The following is a 13,547-nucleotide window of genomic DNA, read 5'->3' as shown; positions in this document are numbered from 1 at the left end:
CGCACCACCGCCCGCGCCCGCACGACACACGACACACGACACGGTCAGCATAATAATTAGAGATCGAAGGAGCAAAAGGGACGTGGGACCTCTCGGAGGGGCGCGATGAATTGGGCGATGCCGCGAAGGCAGCCGCACACGACGATGTGGCCCGCCCACCCGAGCTCGCGCACATCCACCACCTCGATGTCCGCCACGCTCAGCTCTGCCATCTGCCGCGTTGTGCCGGCCCACGCCCGGTAAGGTTCGAACATTCCCAGCATCGTCGTGTGCGTAGATAAAAACAACAATAAACAAATAAACAAATAAACAAATAAAATGAATAAATCAAGGATAAAGGAATATATCATGAAAAGGTTCGTACTTCGGACGAAGTGCGGAGGTTCCTGTTGGCGGGAGTGTCCTGGCGCACGACGTGCGAAAACTGCGCCTGGGACTGCTCCAGAAGATTGATCTTCTTCCTCGGCACTCCCCTGCTGTATCGCGCACCATTCAACATCTTTGCCTCTCACGACACACACGACACACACGACACACGCGACACACGCGACACACACGATACACAGCCGCACACAATGAGCAGATAGGAGGAGGGTACGCAGAGGAGGCGATGGGTTGAAAGGTGTTGGTCCGCTCGGGCGGGACGGGCAGCAGGGCGAGCATGTTGTCGTCGCTCAGGTCCACGCGGTTGGCGCCCGCCCGCTTTCCGAGCGCGTTCAGCAGCCCGGTGCTCTTCGATCGCTTCTTCTGGGCCAGCGGCATGCGCGTCACGTCGCCGCCGTGCAGCACCTCGTAATCGTCATCGTTGTCGTCTTCGTCGTTTCGTCGCTCCGCCACTTCGTCTTCGTTCTTTCCCCTTTCGTTCTTCTTTACGTCCCCCTCCTCCGGCTGCGGTCGGAAGCCCTTGTCGCTGTCAGCATCCATTATTCGCACCTGCTTTCTCGTTCTGGCGGGATCGGTGTCGTCTTCGCTCTCCTCCTCGTTTTCGTTTTCGTTTTCGTTTTCGCTTTCTCTTTCATTCTTGTGGCGGGGGCTTGCGCGCCGTCTGGGCGACACCTGGCCGGACGCGTAGAGAGCGGGCGAGCCGGCGGACTTGTTCAAGTCCCCCCCGGCGGCCGCCTCTTCCTCCTTGATGAGTTTCATCAGGATTGCCTTGTCCGCGTGCCCGATCAAATTCATCAGGCTCCGGCTCTCCTGTACAAGAACACACGACACGACACGACCCGACACGACACGGCACACACACGACACACACACGACACACATACGACACACATACGACACATACGACACACACGACACACACGACACACACACACACACACACACACATGTCAGCACGCACCGCACACCACACGACGGAGACGAACGTACAGGCGAGCGAACGATGGGGATCTTTCTGCGTCGTGGTCGAGGAGCCGGATCGTCATCAGCCTCCCGCTCGAGATTGCCGCGCTCCATCGAATCAAACGCATCTACACGTCCACGCACACACGCACACACGCACACACGCACACACGCACACACGCACACACGCACACACGCACACACGCATACGCACACGTCCAGAAGAATCAGAAACCGAGTGTGCGAACACAAGACAAGTGCGGGTTGCGCACCTGGGCTATGCACGATGTCGATGTGTTGGTCGTCCTGCGTCCGGTCAAGCGCCAGCGCGTCGTTGCGGGCGCGACTGTTCTTGCGCGAGGCCTGCGGAATGCTGTCGTTGCTGACCGCCTCCTCACTCACGCGATCTCGCTTCTCCTCGATGTTGCGGATCACGTCGCCAATGCCTGTGTGCACGATCAGAAGGTTGCCAAGTGTACGCATGTGTGTCGTGTCGTGTGTTGTGTGTCGTGTCGTGTCGTGTCGTGTCGTGTAGTGTGTGCGTGCCTTCCATGCACTGACGCACGGCATCGGGGGTGAGGTTCAAAATGCGATCGGCGTGAGATTGCTTGCTGCAGATCATGAACGCCGTGTCGCCGCTGAGCAACTTGTAGCGCGGCTGCGGATTCAAGAGCAGCTTCTTCCTGTTGGCTCGGGAGAGAACAACACACATCTGGTAAAGCTCTGCGTGTGTGCGGTGGTGCGTGTGCGTGTGCGTGTGCGATGGTGCGAATGATAATCACCTGTGGCTCCACACGCTGCCGCCCTTCACGCCTAGCAGCAGCACCTCGCCGTTGGTGAAGTGGTAGATCACCTTGTGTGTGTGTGTGTGTGTGTGTGTGTGTGGTGTTGGATGAGAATGGAATCTCAACGTATGGATGACGAGACACGTATTTCCAGGACGCGTACCAACGCTGCCTCGGAGAACACCCGCCCTACCAGGCACTCAGGAATCGGCGCCGTGTAGACTTCGTGGCTTGAGCCGAAAGCTGACATGTGTGCGGTGGTGCGGTGTGTGCGGTGGTGTGGTAAGAACAACAAAACGCAGGGTGAGAGAGCGAGTGATTGCGTATGTACCGTATTTTCGTTCCCACGAGTGGGTGAACCCGTCGGACCAGTTGTGGTTGTACATCAGATTGACGAACAACGTGCTCAAGCCCGGACACAGACAGTTTTGCGCCAGCAACGTCTGTGTTGACAAGCGCCCGTGAGTGTGCCGTGTGTGCCGTGCGTGCTGTGTGCCGTGTGTGTCGTGCGGTTGAGCGTACCAGCTTCAGCTCGTCTGTCCCGAGAGAGACCTCAACGCCCGCCTCGCTGAGCAGCATTCTATTGGTGGAGTCGAAGACAATCGCAAATACCTTCGTCTGCGGACTCACCGACTTCACCGCCAGCGCCGTCATCACCACCTCTACACCGCGCGTCGTGTGCCGTGAGTGTCACACACCTAATCTTGGAGTTGGCCGTCTGGTGTGTGTGCGTGTGTGTGTGTCTTATCGCGTGTGTGCGGTGGTGCGTATCGCACCTGTATCTTCGTCTTCGACAGAGTTGTGCCGTTCTGGCGGAACGATGAAGCACGCCGCGCTCTTCGTCAGTTTCATCCTACCCAGGTGATATGGTGACTTTGGGTTGCGTGTGCGTGTGCGTGTGCGTGTGCGTGTGCGTGTGCGTGTGCGTGTCGTTTGTGAGTCGTTGGCCCTAATTTCGCGAACGGAGCAGCAGGCGGAGCGTACGGTCGGGTCGCCGGTGTACAAGCGCAGCCGGTTTCGGAAGAAGGGCTTCCGCACGAACGTGCCGACTGCCGGTGGGACCTCGCTGTTGCTCATCACCACCACATGCGCTCGCGGGTACTTGTCTCTCTCCTGTTATTACAAATCCGAGCGTCAGCACTCGCTGCGTGCGGTTTTGTGTGTGTGTGTGTGTGTGTGTCGTGTGTGCGGTTGTGTGTGTGTGTGTGTGTGTGTGTGGTCAGGCAATGGTACCTCGTTGTAGAATTCTTTCGCAAAGTTGACGAGCTTGGCTGTGGCAAACATGATGGTGAATCGACCATGACCCACACATCAATCAATCGGCGAACGGGGATCAGATGTACGTACAAGTGCCGCCAAACATCAGCACAAAGCTGCGGCTCCGCGTCGTCGAGTACTGGCGGTCCGCTGATGGTATGTGGAGGGTCAAATTGTGCACAAAAATGAAAGAATAAGATCAAAAATGAAAGAATAAGATTACTAATCCAATTATAATAAATAAATAAAATAATACATAAATAAAAATATTTGGGGCACCGTTGTAGTCGTGCCAGGCCGTGAGAAGGATGTTGACCACGAAGGGCACAAGGGCGATGGCCACGATGATGATGATCATGATCGCCACCTTGCCGATGTAGGACTTGGGCGAGAAGTCACCGTAGCCCACCGTCGATATGGTCTGTAGAGCGCGACACCTCTCTCAGCTCGCACCACAACACAAACAACACACCCGCACGTACCGCACACGATACACGGCACACACGGCACACACGACACACACGGTCGAGGGGGGAGTTTGACGTACGACGATGATGAGGTAGCAGGCGTCGAGGAAGGTGTCGAGCATTCCTTCAGAGTTTTGGTGCGAGTTCTCGGAGATCCACATGAAGCCGGCCATGACGAACACGAAGCACACAAAAGCCAGCGCGAGCGTGAACAGCCTCTGCATTTGCGCCACGACAACAATGAAGACGACGACCACATAGGTTAGCAAACACGAAGACCCACACACGCACACGCACACGGCGTTGGGGGGGGGGTACCATGAAGAGCGCCGATGCGCGGAAGCGCCACACGCGAGGCGCGAATCCGTAGCTGTCGAGCAGAAGCAAAGCCCGCAGCACGCGCAGGAACCGCAAGAACTGGAATGCGTAGAGAAATCGCCCTGTGTGCGGCGGGTGCGGTGTGTGCGGTGTGTGTGGTGTGTGCGGTGTGTGCGGTGAGGCAAGGGCAGTCTTGTACGCTGGTTCCTGGAGGGGATATGTACCGATGCCGGGCGCGATCAGGCCGGGGAAGGCGGCGATGAGGTCGCAAAGGGCGAGCGGGTCCATGATGTGCTTGATTCTGTTTTTCGGGAGCGCTCTCGTGTGTGAGTTAACAGCCATCGGCACGCGACGCACACGACGCACACGACGCACACGAAGGGTGGTGAACGCGCACTTGGTTTCGGCGAGGAAGAAGTGTAAAAGATAATCGAAGATGGCGAAGATGCTCATGCCCAGCTCCAGGTAGATCACCCAGGCCTCCTTGAATATGGCGGTGTTGTCCATCGACACCTCCACCGTGAGGTAGATGAACAGGCTGCACGAGATGAGCGACATCGCGATGGCCAACACTTCCTATCAGAGTCGTGACCAGTCAGTGAGCTTTGAGAAAAAGTCATTCGTCAGCAATGACACACACGGCACACACGGCACACACGCGGCACCCACACACGCGACACACACACACGACACACACACACACACACGACACACACACAGCACACAGCACACAGCACACAGCACACAGCACACAGCACACAGCACACAGCACACAGCACACTCACGGCACAGACAGCACACACGAAACGAGATAGTACATAGTAGATGGCCAAGGGTCGATCGGCGATTATGGTCTTGCGTGTGAAGTAGAAGCTGAGTCGGTCTGCGGATGCCGACGAAGGCACGGCATTCATACGTGGGTGAAGGTGGTTAGAGATGCACGCCTCTGAGGTAAGACTCGGTGGCGGCGCTTCACCGCGCGCGCGTTGGGTCGGTCGTCGGGCGTTGACGTAGTAGGTAGGTACCTTCGAACCAGAAGAGCTTGAGGTACCACCGGTAGGGGAAGGCCAGGGCCAGGATTTGCATCACCATGAGCAGCAGCACGAGGCCCACCACGTAGAACCCCATGATGATCGCCAGCGAGTAACTGTAACAAGTACAAATTTACATAAATATTATTTAATATTATTTAATATTTAATATATTTTATCATTAATTTATAAACAAAGAAAAAAACGTCTTATGCTCACGGCATCCGGTGCTTGGGGGGGGGGTGGCCAAGTGGCGTCAATACCGAACGTCTTCGTTGTCGTCGGTGGCCCACACCACTGACTGGAAGTTGCCCATCTCGTTCTAATCACTGCCGGCAGCTTCGGTAATCTGCGGCCGGGTCGTCCTCGTTCCTCGTTCTTCGTTCTCACGCGCGAGGGGTATGAGAAAAATGCATAACATTAAAATCAACTGACTACCTCTGGTATGTAGATCAAAGAATGTCTACAGAAAAGCCACGTCGCCGAATAAAAAATAAAAGCCACGAAACGGCGAAGAGCTTCTTGTAGAAGAGCCGGCAAGAAGGCAAGAAGAAGAGGAAGTAGAGCAAGTAGAGACGAAAAAAGAAAGAGAAAGGGTGAAAATGGGGAACTGGTTTGTCAAGCTGTTCTCGTTTCATACGGAGAAGCGCATCGTGATGGTGGGCTTGGACTCGGCGGGCAAGACAACCATCCTCTACAAGATGAAGCTGGGGGAGTTGGTGCAGACCCTGCCCACCATCGGCTTCAACATCGAGTCGGTCGAATACAAGAACATACGCTTCACGGTGTGGGACATCGGTGGGCAGGACCGCATAAGAGGCCTGTGGCGGTACATGAGCCAGCCCTCACCTTGTCCTGCCTCTTCATCATGATGAAGGTGCTGACTGGTGTGCTGTGTGGAGACATTACTACACGGGTGTAGAGGGTGTGATATTCGTGGTGGACTCTTCAGACAAGGACCGCATCGACGAGGCCTCTGAAGAGCTGCAGATGATGCTACGCGAAACGGAGCTCAAGGTGCGCCACGTGGCCAGCTGGCCTTCTACTTGACTCCACAAAGAAGTGATGGCCAAGTTGGCTAAGAGAGCACTTGTGTGTGCGTGTGTGTGTGGTGTGTGTGTGTGCAGAATGCGGCGGTTCTTGTCTTTGCAAACAAGCAGGACGTGGAAGGCTGTCTCACGCCTGACCAGCTCACGACCCACCTCAAGCTGCACGACCACAGGTGAGTTCTTTTTCTTTCACTCTCTTTATTTTAATTATGACTTTTCTCTTTTTTGTCATCCCGTGGTCTTCTCTTCTTACCTCTTCCTCTCACAGGAAACACGCGTGGAAGGTGCAGCCGTCCAACGCCACAACAGGCATGGGCTTGTTCGAGGGCATGGACTGGCTCGCCGCCAAGCTGCGCGAGTCCCCCAGGACATAGCCGTTCTCGCTCACAAGCCAAATTAATTGACCACCACCTTCACAGGCGTTAGGAGATACAGCAACGAGAAGTGTGCTTATTATTATTATTAATATTGTGACAGTGCCAGGGCACAACATGGCTCTTAGGAGATGAGGACGTCGAACTGAAGTTCGCCAGAGACCTTGTCGTGGAGGAGGTTCCTGGTGAAGGAGGTCCACTGGCCGATGGGGATGTTGGCGGTCTTGAGGTTGAGCTCGAAGTGGCCCAGCGAGTCGTCCTTGCTGAACTTGTCGTGGTCGAACACCTCCAGGCGCAGCACGCTCGGCTTGGCGTCGTCGATGTCGAAGCGGAACTCCTCGTACCACTTGGGCTCCAGGGTCTTCTCGATGGTCTTGGTCTTCTTCTTCTGGGCGTTGATCGTCAGCACCACGTAGGGGTCGCTCTTGCCGTTCGAGTCAGCCGCTGGGATGCCCTTGGCCTCCTTGACCTTCACCTGCAGGTGCCTGTGTCCAGACATGTTTGTGTTTTTGTGGTGAAGAAGAAGGTAGGCGGTGGTTTGGTAGCTGCTGGTGGTTGAGCAAAGTGAAGAAGCAGTGGCTGGGCAGAGCGCGTTTTATGCGGTCTGGGCGCCAATGGCCGACAACCGTCACTCAATGTCCGTGGCATGACTTTCGCGTAACCTGCTTCTGTGGGCTGCCAATGGCGACCACGGACCACCCTTGAGCAACGAGGAGTTTAAAAACAAATAAACCAGATTGGTTGGCCACAGATAAACAGCCGGCAGAACAGGCTCTGGGGTTGACCAGCTCTGAGTTGTGGTCACGGGTCGACCCGTTACTGCATGTTGAGGCTCTTGAACAGGAAGGCGTGGTCGAAGGCCACCTCCTTCAGGTTGTTGTAACGGCCGCCCTCGCCGCCGTGCCCGGTCGAGTCGCTCACCTTGAGCAGCACCACGCGCTCGGCCTCGCCATCGTTGGCGTCACCGTTCGCCTGCTCCTCGCCTGCGCGGGCGCAGCGTGGGCAGAAGTATGAGCCGCCGCAGTCGGAGATGGGCTGGGACCAAAGAGGGGGGATTGCGGTACCGTGGGGGGCTTCGGCTCGCTGGAGGGCGCGCAGCTTGGCCACGTACTTGGCGGGGCTCCAGAAGGGAACGCGGTTGTCGAGCGTGGACGTGGTCACCAGCATCGACGGATAGCGGCCGTGCCTGCTCGCGCGTGAGTCGTTTACATGGTCACTTGTTAAACAATTTGTAGAAAAACGTAAACCAATGCAACGAACCCCCCTTGCGCACCGTAGGTTGGGCTGCGAGAGGTTGATGTAAGGGTCGTAGGATTTGATGTAGTTGTAAACCTCCTCGTCCGTGTTGGGATTACCTGGTAATAAGATCAAACAAAACACACGACACGGCGCACGCACCAGTCAGAACCTTGGCGACGGAGACAGACAGGATCTAGGACCCGTACCCCATTCGTCGTACTCGTGGATGGTCAGCGGGAGGGACTCGTTGGTCATCGCGGCCAGGGGATTGAGGAAGGGCACGCCCATGATGACCGCTCGAAACAGGTCGGGTCGCATGTTGACAGCAGCTCCTGCATCCGTGTTGGTGAACACACGACACACACGCACACGCACACGCACACGACACGACACGACACACATCGTCAGCGCACGCGCACATGATACATTGACGATGCATGCAAGCCGCGGTCCAGCGTACCGATGAGCAGGCCGCCGGCCGACGATCCCTTGGCGACCAACCGCGAGGGCGAGGTGTAGCCGCTGCTCACGAGATGCTCGGCGCAGGCGACAAAGTCGTGGAACGAGTTGTGCTTGTTCAGCTGGCAGCCCTGACGGTACCACTCGCGCCCCAGCTCCCCGCCGCCCCTGTCACATGCCACGCCCGTCAGCGCCAGGCACCAGCCAGACAAAGGGAATGCCGCGGCTGCAAATGTACCTCACGTGCGCCAGAGCGATGACCCAGCCTCGGTTCAGCAGCGGCAGGTGGTGGGCGCGAAAGTCGGCCTCGAGCGGTTGGCCGTACGCGCCGTAGCCCAACATCAGGGTCGGATTGCTGCAATCGGCCAAGATTACAAAAAGAATAAAAGAAATGAATTCCGTGACGCACGCAGAGTCGAGTAGGGATGGAGGGCCAGTGCGTACTCGGACGACAGGGGTAGGCCCTTCTTGTGGACCAAGGTCAGTGGAATGCCGGTCCCGTCATGGCTCTTGACCTGGACTCGGTTGCAGACGAACATGGTGGGATCGAAATCTGCGCCGCATGCGGCGGCGTGTGAGTCTCCAAGCCAGCACGCAACGGTGGAATGCAGAAAATGACAAACAATAATAGAAGCACGTGCGGCGTACGCACTCTTAACACTCTTCGAGCGGAGGAGCCGGAGCTCGCGCGTGCGGATGTCGAAGTCGTACACACATTCGGGTGTGATCGGCGAAGCGTACGAGAGTCGAAACCTAGTGGCGTGAAAATTCTTACAAGCGTAAACGAGGAGAGTTTAGCCAAATTAAGGGCGAACCAAATAAAGGCTATGGAAAGTTTCTTCCAAGAGTCAACTTGTAACCAACAACCATTTTCAGTGTTGATCTCCAGTTCAAACAAAAGAAATAGAACAGGCACTAATAAGTACGTACCCCGTTGCCGCCCGGGTGCAGGGTGCACAGCGCCTCTGGCAAAGGCACCAGGTGGACCTCCTGGTTCTCCAGATTGAACACCCGCACTTGCGGGAGACCCATGGATCGCTCGTAGCTGTATATGAATACGCTGCTGATTAGGCAAATCATAAACACCAACATATATAGTCCACCTATTTGCCCGAAATCTCAACCACACACAGAGCAGTGCGAACTGCTGTTGGCAACGGCCATTGCCGTCCTTCAAATTGAAAAGAAAAAGGGTGGCTGCTTTGCGAAGAGTCTAAAGGAAATGATGGTGTGAGGCCGTACCAGATGATGTGGGAGGAGAAGACGTCCACGTCTTCGATTTGCGTGCCCGGGGAGGGAGACAGCACGGTCTGCCAGTGTTCGCGTCCGTTTCCCACGTCCTTCTCGGCCACGCGCATGATGGCGTAGTCCTTCATCTGGTTGCCCACGTTGGTGATAATCAAGAAGTCATCCTGGTGGTTCAAGTTGAAGCGGATGTATCACATCAGCCAAACATGTACAAACAACAACACTTAGATTGATGAGAAAGAATCAAACAAGCAAAGCGATGAAAGGGGAATCCAGGGGAGTTGGGAAAGAAGAAAAGATGGTGGTGGTGATGGTGGTGGTGATGGGTAGCGCACCCCTCGATGGTCGATGTAGTACTCAAGTCCTGGCTCGCGGGGATGAATGAGGACGGGCGATGCGGTGGGCTGGTTTGATGGGATGACGCGCACTTCGGATGTCGTCTTGGCGTTCGACATGACCGTGATGAATTTCTGTCACAACGTTGTGACGCGTGATGCATCACGCCATACACACACGAACACGCTATGCCCTGAGCTTGATCTTGAAGGGTACACGTAGGATTGAAGCAACAAAAAAGAAGGAGAGAGAGAGGAGAGAGAAAGATAGGGGCTACGTGAATGCCCGTATCAGGGGGGAAGACTCCGGGCCTTGCAATTACCTTGTCTTTGGTCCGGTCAACGTGCAGAAAGAAGGCATGGTCGTGTTCCTCATAGAGTAGCTCATCCTGATTGATAGGTGTTCCAAGGACGTGCCTGTAGAGCTGTTTTGGTTTGTTGGGAAAGGAGAGTTGAAGAAGAATGGTTAGAGAGGCGCAAATTAGCGTCGAGCCCTAAGAAGCCAGCCAGCCAGCGAGTGAGGTGGCCCGAACCTTGTACGGTCGCTTCAGGTGATCGGGCACGGTGTAGAACAAGGTCTTGCCGTCATCGGCCCACTCCACACTGACCACGTTGGGAATGGTGTCACTCTGAATGATGGGGACCCGGGTTGTGTCGGTTGATTTTAAATACCGTCAGGGCTCTGGCTTGATGAGCTTGGCAATTTACAGACCAAGTGTGAACTCAATTGATAGATAGATTGATACATTAATTTGTAGATTAGTGAATTGTACCTTGAGCCTAGCACCGGTCTTGAGGTCCTTGACGTGCACCGAAAAGGAGTCGCCGCCGGTGGTGTCCATGGTGAAGGCCAACATGCGGTTATCTGAGGAGACCTTGAGCAAGTTGATGCAAATGTAGGGGTGGTTCATAGCTTCCTTATTCTGGTCCACCAATATCTGCATTCATAGAGAATGTTCTCAATGCAGTTAGGAAAAGCGAGAATCGAACTATAACTATGCAGCCTCCGCTTGGGCTTGGGCAGGGTTACCTCCTCGGGCGCGTTGCTAGAGTCGGCCTTCCGTCGGCAGTAAACAGGGAACTGCCCGTCTTCGACAAAACGCACATAGTATAGATAGCCATCGATCTCCTCCGGCACAGTGTCCTCCGGCTCGACGCGGTCTGCCATTTCCTGGAGAGCCAGTCAAGCAAATGAGACATCAGACAATGTGTCAGTTCGCTTGTTTGTGGTGATGGTGTTCTCTTGCACGGGTTGACGTGGATACCTCGTACAGGAGCTGCTGAATGGGACGTGAGTCCTTCATCACCGTCTTGGTGTATCTGCCACAGCAACAACAACACGACACAACACAATGACAATCAGTGCAAGTGAGGTCAGCACAGTGCTCTCGGCTGTACCGGTTCTCCGCGTCGATATAGGGTCGGGCTTCTTGCTCACCCTCGGCAGCCTCGAGCCATGCGAAATCGTCCTCCTCCTAGAGCGCCAAAGCCGAAACGAATCATGCAGGTGGTCGCAACACGGGCGCCAAGACAAGTGGGGTAGTACCTCAGACCGTAAGGTACGTTGTACGACCTGAGGCTTGGCCGGCCACTCGGGCGCAGCTGCAGGGTGCTCGTTCGCTCTACGTTTTCGCCTTCGGAGTGAAGATGAAAAATAAGAAAAAATGGCCAGGCTGTGGCGTTGGGATGAGGTTTGGTACCCCTTGCCTCCCTTCAGCCACGAGAATAGGCCCCGCTGGGAAGAGCGTTGCAGCCACTCCGACGTCGCAACAAATCGAGCCGTGCTACTCGAAATCTCTCGAATTGCTCGGTCTTGATTCAACCGCATGCTGGCAGATTTATGCGGCAACCACTCCCCACAGGATGCGACATTAGTGCGGGTTGTAGGTACCGGTGATGGTCTCCATCTCGCAGCACACCGCAACATCGCTGCCGTGCTGTCCTTTGTTCCGCGCTTTTCTCTCTTTTTCTTTTTCTTTTTCTTTTTGTTCATTCTATTTTTTGACTCGAATCGGCTGTGGCAAATTCGGCGAATTAGCGATCTCGGTTGAGTGCCAACGCTGATAAAGGTCTTCATTCAAGGAACAACCTGTTACTAAAAATTGTTTTCTAGACGAGTCAGAAAATAGTTTTTATTACAGTAATTACACCGCGATAACGCGGCAACTCAGCTTGGAAAGTGCATCCCTAGGTTGGTGGAGAAGTCTGGACCATCGCCGAAGAATAGTGACGATAGAGCCTCGTCGGCCGAGGTTGGATCCGTTGATGTGTGAGAGTCGAGATCGTGCAGGCACTGCATGAGTTCACTGATGTCGTCTGTGGTCAGCTGCTCGCCGAGATCATAGCCCGTGGCCTCTGCACACCGCGGCTCCGACACTCCTGTAAGCCGCAGCGCCGACGGGGGCGAACCGAACGGCTCCTCCACGGGACCCGGGTCGGTGGTGGGGTCCGGCACCAGCAGCGGAACGTAGACCACCTTGAACCCGACCGGGGCCGGCTTGTGGTCGCTCCACACCGTGAAGGGCCGCTCCGCCAGCGCTCCACGTTGGAGCACCTCCACCTCCTCACCGCAGGCTGTGATGTTCGCCCTGGCGCCAGGGTCGCAGCCGAGCGAAAACCCAGGGGACGGCGTCGAACAAGAGGCGGGCGAGTACTGGGCGTCGTCCGACGAGGGGTGGTGGTGGCCTACCGCGCCCAGGGCCTCGAACTGGTCGTGGTGCGGCGACAGGAGCGGTGTGGAGAGGTACTTGTGGGGGTGGTTGAGCCGCATGAGGGAGTCGAAGAGGTCCCCCTCGCTGGCCCTGCGCGAGTTGACGTCGAATTCGGGAGAAGGTGACAGAGATTCCCAGGCCGCCGGGCGCGGCCCGGGCTCGGCGCAGGTCGACGAGGTGCGGCTGCGCTTCTTGGACCCCGCCGCGGCCGAGGAGGCCTTGCGCTCCTTGTTGTTGGAGGTGGTGGAGTTGTGGTGATCTTTGTCGCCGTGCCACGAGAAGTCGGGGTGGTCGAGCATGAACTTGGTGTGGATGGCCTCGGCCTCGCGGGTGTAGGGGGCCTTTTCATCTTCGGTCATGGACTTCCACTTGACCCCGAGTAGCTTTGAGACCTGCTGGTTGTTGAGCCGGCCGTGTTCGTTGAGCAGGGCCGGTCGGTACTCCTTGGCGAAGAGGAGGAAGCTGTTGATGGGCCTCTTCAATCGACCATCGTTCTTCCGCACCCGCTTTCTCTTCTGCGTGCGCCTCTGAGGTCGATAGGCGTCGTCGTCAACCGCGGCCGGAGTGGTTGTGGGAGAGGTGCACGCCATGGTGATGTTGATGTTGATGTTGGAGGTGTGGCTTGTTAGAGAAGTGGTTGCAACAGTGAAGTGGTGGGTTGACAAAGTCTTATCACCCGCCGGTTGCACGCTCGGAGGTGTGGGCGGAGGGCGCCGAAACAACCGAACGGCAGTTAGGGAGCTGTGAAGAAGAGACCAGTGCGAGAAATCTCACCTTCAAGTTCCTTATTGGCAAAAGACACGACCCGAAGCGGCGCCCGCGTTGATAGGCTCGGTTACATACCACAAGCTCTTTTGAACCGGTAGCGGAGTTGAAACCGCTGTCCCGTGCTTGCGGCGGAGTGGCTCGCATCAACCACACGCGCCA

The 13,547-nt window shown here is 56.0% G+C and overlaps 5 protein-coding genes across 5 annotated transcripts in view; 1 reads left to right on the top strand and 4 right to left on the bottom strand.

Moving 5' to 3' along the window:
- The window catches only part of ACA1_071360 (transporter, cation channel family), a gene marked incomplete at both ends in the record, with an annotated part of 8,053 nt that extends 2,532 nt beyond the window's left edge, over positions 1-5,521 (bottom strand). Inside the window, 22 exons of the mRNA XM_004352990.1 lie at positions 90-212; positions 365-473; positions 599-1,194; positions 1,375-1,475; positions 1,620-1,793; positions 1,909-2,030; positions 2,130-2,200; positions 2,296-2,375; positions 2,464-2,575; positions 2,655-2,794; positions 2,909-3,005; positions 3,117-3,245; positions 3,366-3,403; positions 3,480-3,539; positions 3,669-3,810; positions 3,937-4,074; positions 4,175-4,296; positions 4,399-4,475; positions 4,572-4,750; positions 4,993-5,057; positions 5,200-5,321; positions 5,469-5,521. Coding sequence (XP_004353042.1) covers positions 90-212; positions 365-473; positions 599-1,194; positions 1,375-1,475; positions 1,620-1,793; positions 1,909-2,030; positions 2,130-2,200; positions 2,296-2,375; positions 2,464-2,575; positions 2,655-2,794; positions 2,909-3,005; positions 3,117-3,245; positions 3,366-3,403; positions 3,480-3,539; positions 3,669-3,810; positions 3,937-4,074; positions 4,175-4,296; positions 4,399-4,475; positions 4,572-4,750; positions 4,993-5,057; positions 5,200-5,321; positions 5,469-5,521 — 2,850 coding nt within the window. The remainder of the gene's footprint in view (positions 1-89; positions 213-364; positions 474-598; positions 1,195-1,374; positions 1,476-1,619; positions 1,794-1,908; positions 2,031-2,129; positions 2,201-2,295; positions 2,376-2,463; positions 2,576-2,654; positions 2,795-2,908; positions 3,006-3,116; positions 3,246-3,365; positions 3,404-3,479; positions 3,540-3,668; positions 3,811-3,936; positions 4,075-4,174; positions 4,297-4,398; positions 4,476-4,571; positions 4,751-4,992; positions 5,058-5,199; positions 5,322-5,468) is intronic.
- A 286-nt stretch (positions 5,522-5,807) lies between these two features.
- Positions 5,808-6,628, top strand: ACA1_071350 (GTPbinding ADP-ribosylation factor Arf1, putative; the record flags this gene model as incomplete). Its single annotated transcript, XM_004352989.1, has 4 exons — positions 5,808-6,034; positions 6,108-6,222; positions 6,333-6,427; positions 6,523-6,628. 4 exons carry the CDS (start codon positions 5,808-5,810, stop codon positions 6,626-6,628), a joined length of 543 nt encoding a protein of 180 aa, XP_004353041.1.
- Positions 6,629-6,752: 124 nt separating this feature from the next.
- ACA1_071340 (C2 domain containing protein) lies at positions 6,753-7,127 on the bottom strand (the record flags this gene model as incomplete). Its single annotated transcript, XM_004352988.1, has 1 exon — positions 6,753-7,127. One exon carries the CDS (start codon positions 7,125-7,127, stop codon positions 6,753-6,755), a length of 375 nt encoding a protein of 124 aa, XP_004353040.1.
- Positions 7,128-7,444: 317 nt separating this feature from the next.
- ACA1_071330 (peptidase, S9A/B/C family, catalytic subfamily protein) lies at positions 7,445-11,737 on the bottom strand (the record flags this gene model as incomplete). Its single annotated transcript, XM_004352987.1, has 18 exons — positions 7,445-7,611; positions 7,693-7,814; positions 7,902-7,983; positions 8,074-8,199; positions 8,328-8,494; positions 8,565-8,681; positions 8,771-8,841; positions 9,257-9,386; positions 9,569-9,738; positions 9,910-10,044; positions 10,233-10,334; positions 10,443-10,538; positions 10,683-10,847; positions 10,940-11,080; positions 11,175-11,229; positions 11,308-11,384; positions 11,480-11,543; positions 11,610-11,737. The coding sequence occupies 18 exons, from the start codon at positions 11,735-11,737 to the stop codon at positions 7,445-7,447; spliced, it is 2,115 nt and encodes a 704-aa protein (XP_004353039.1).
- A 339-nt stretch (positions 11,738-12,076) lies between these two features.
- Positions 12,077-13,210, bottom strand: ACA1_071320 (HMG (high mobility group) box domain containing protein; the record flags this gene model as incomplete). Its single annotated transcript, XM_004352986.1, has 1 exon — positions 12,077-13,210. One exon carries the CDS (start codon positions 13,208-13,210, stop codon positions 12,077-12,079), a length of 1,134 nt encoding a protein of 377 aa, XP_004353038.1.
- Positions 13,211-13,547: the final 337 nt, after the last annotated feature.

The sequence above is a fragment of the Acanthamoeba castellanii genome (assembly GCF_000313135.1).
Source record: "Acanthamoeba castellanii str. Neff unplaced genomic scaffold scf7180000084603, whole genome shotgun sequence".
Taxonomy (NCBI): domain Eukaryota; phylum Discosea; order Longamoebia; family Acanthamoebidae; genus Acanthamoeba; species Acanthamoeba castellanii.
This window is presented reverse-complemented; position numbering and strand designations above follow the sequence as displayed.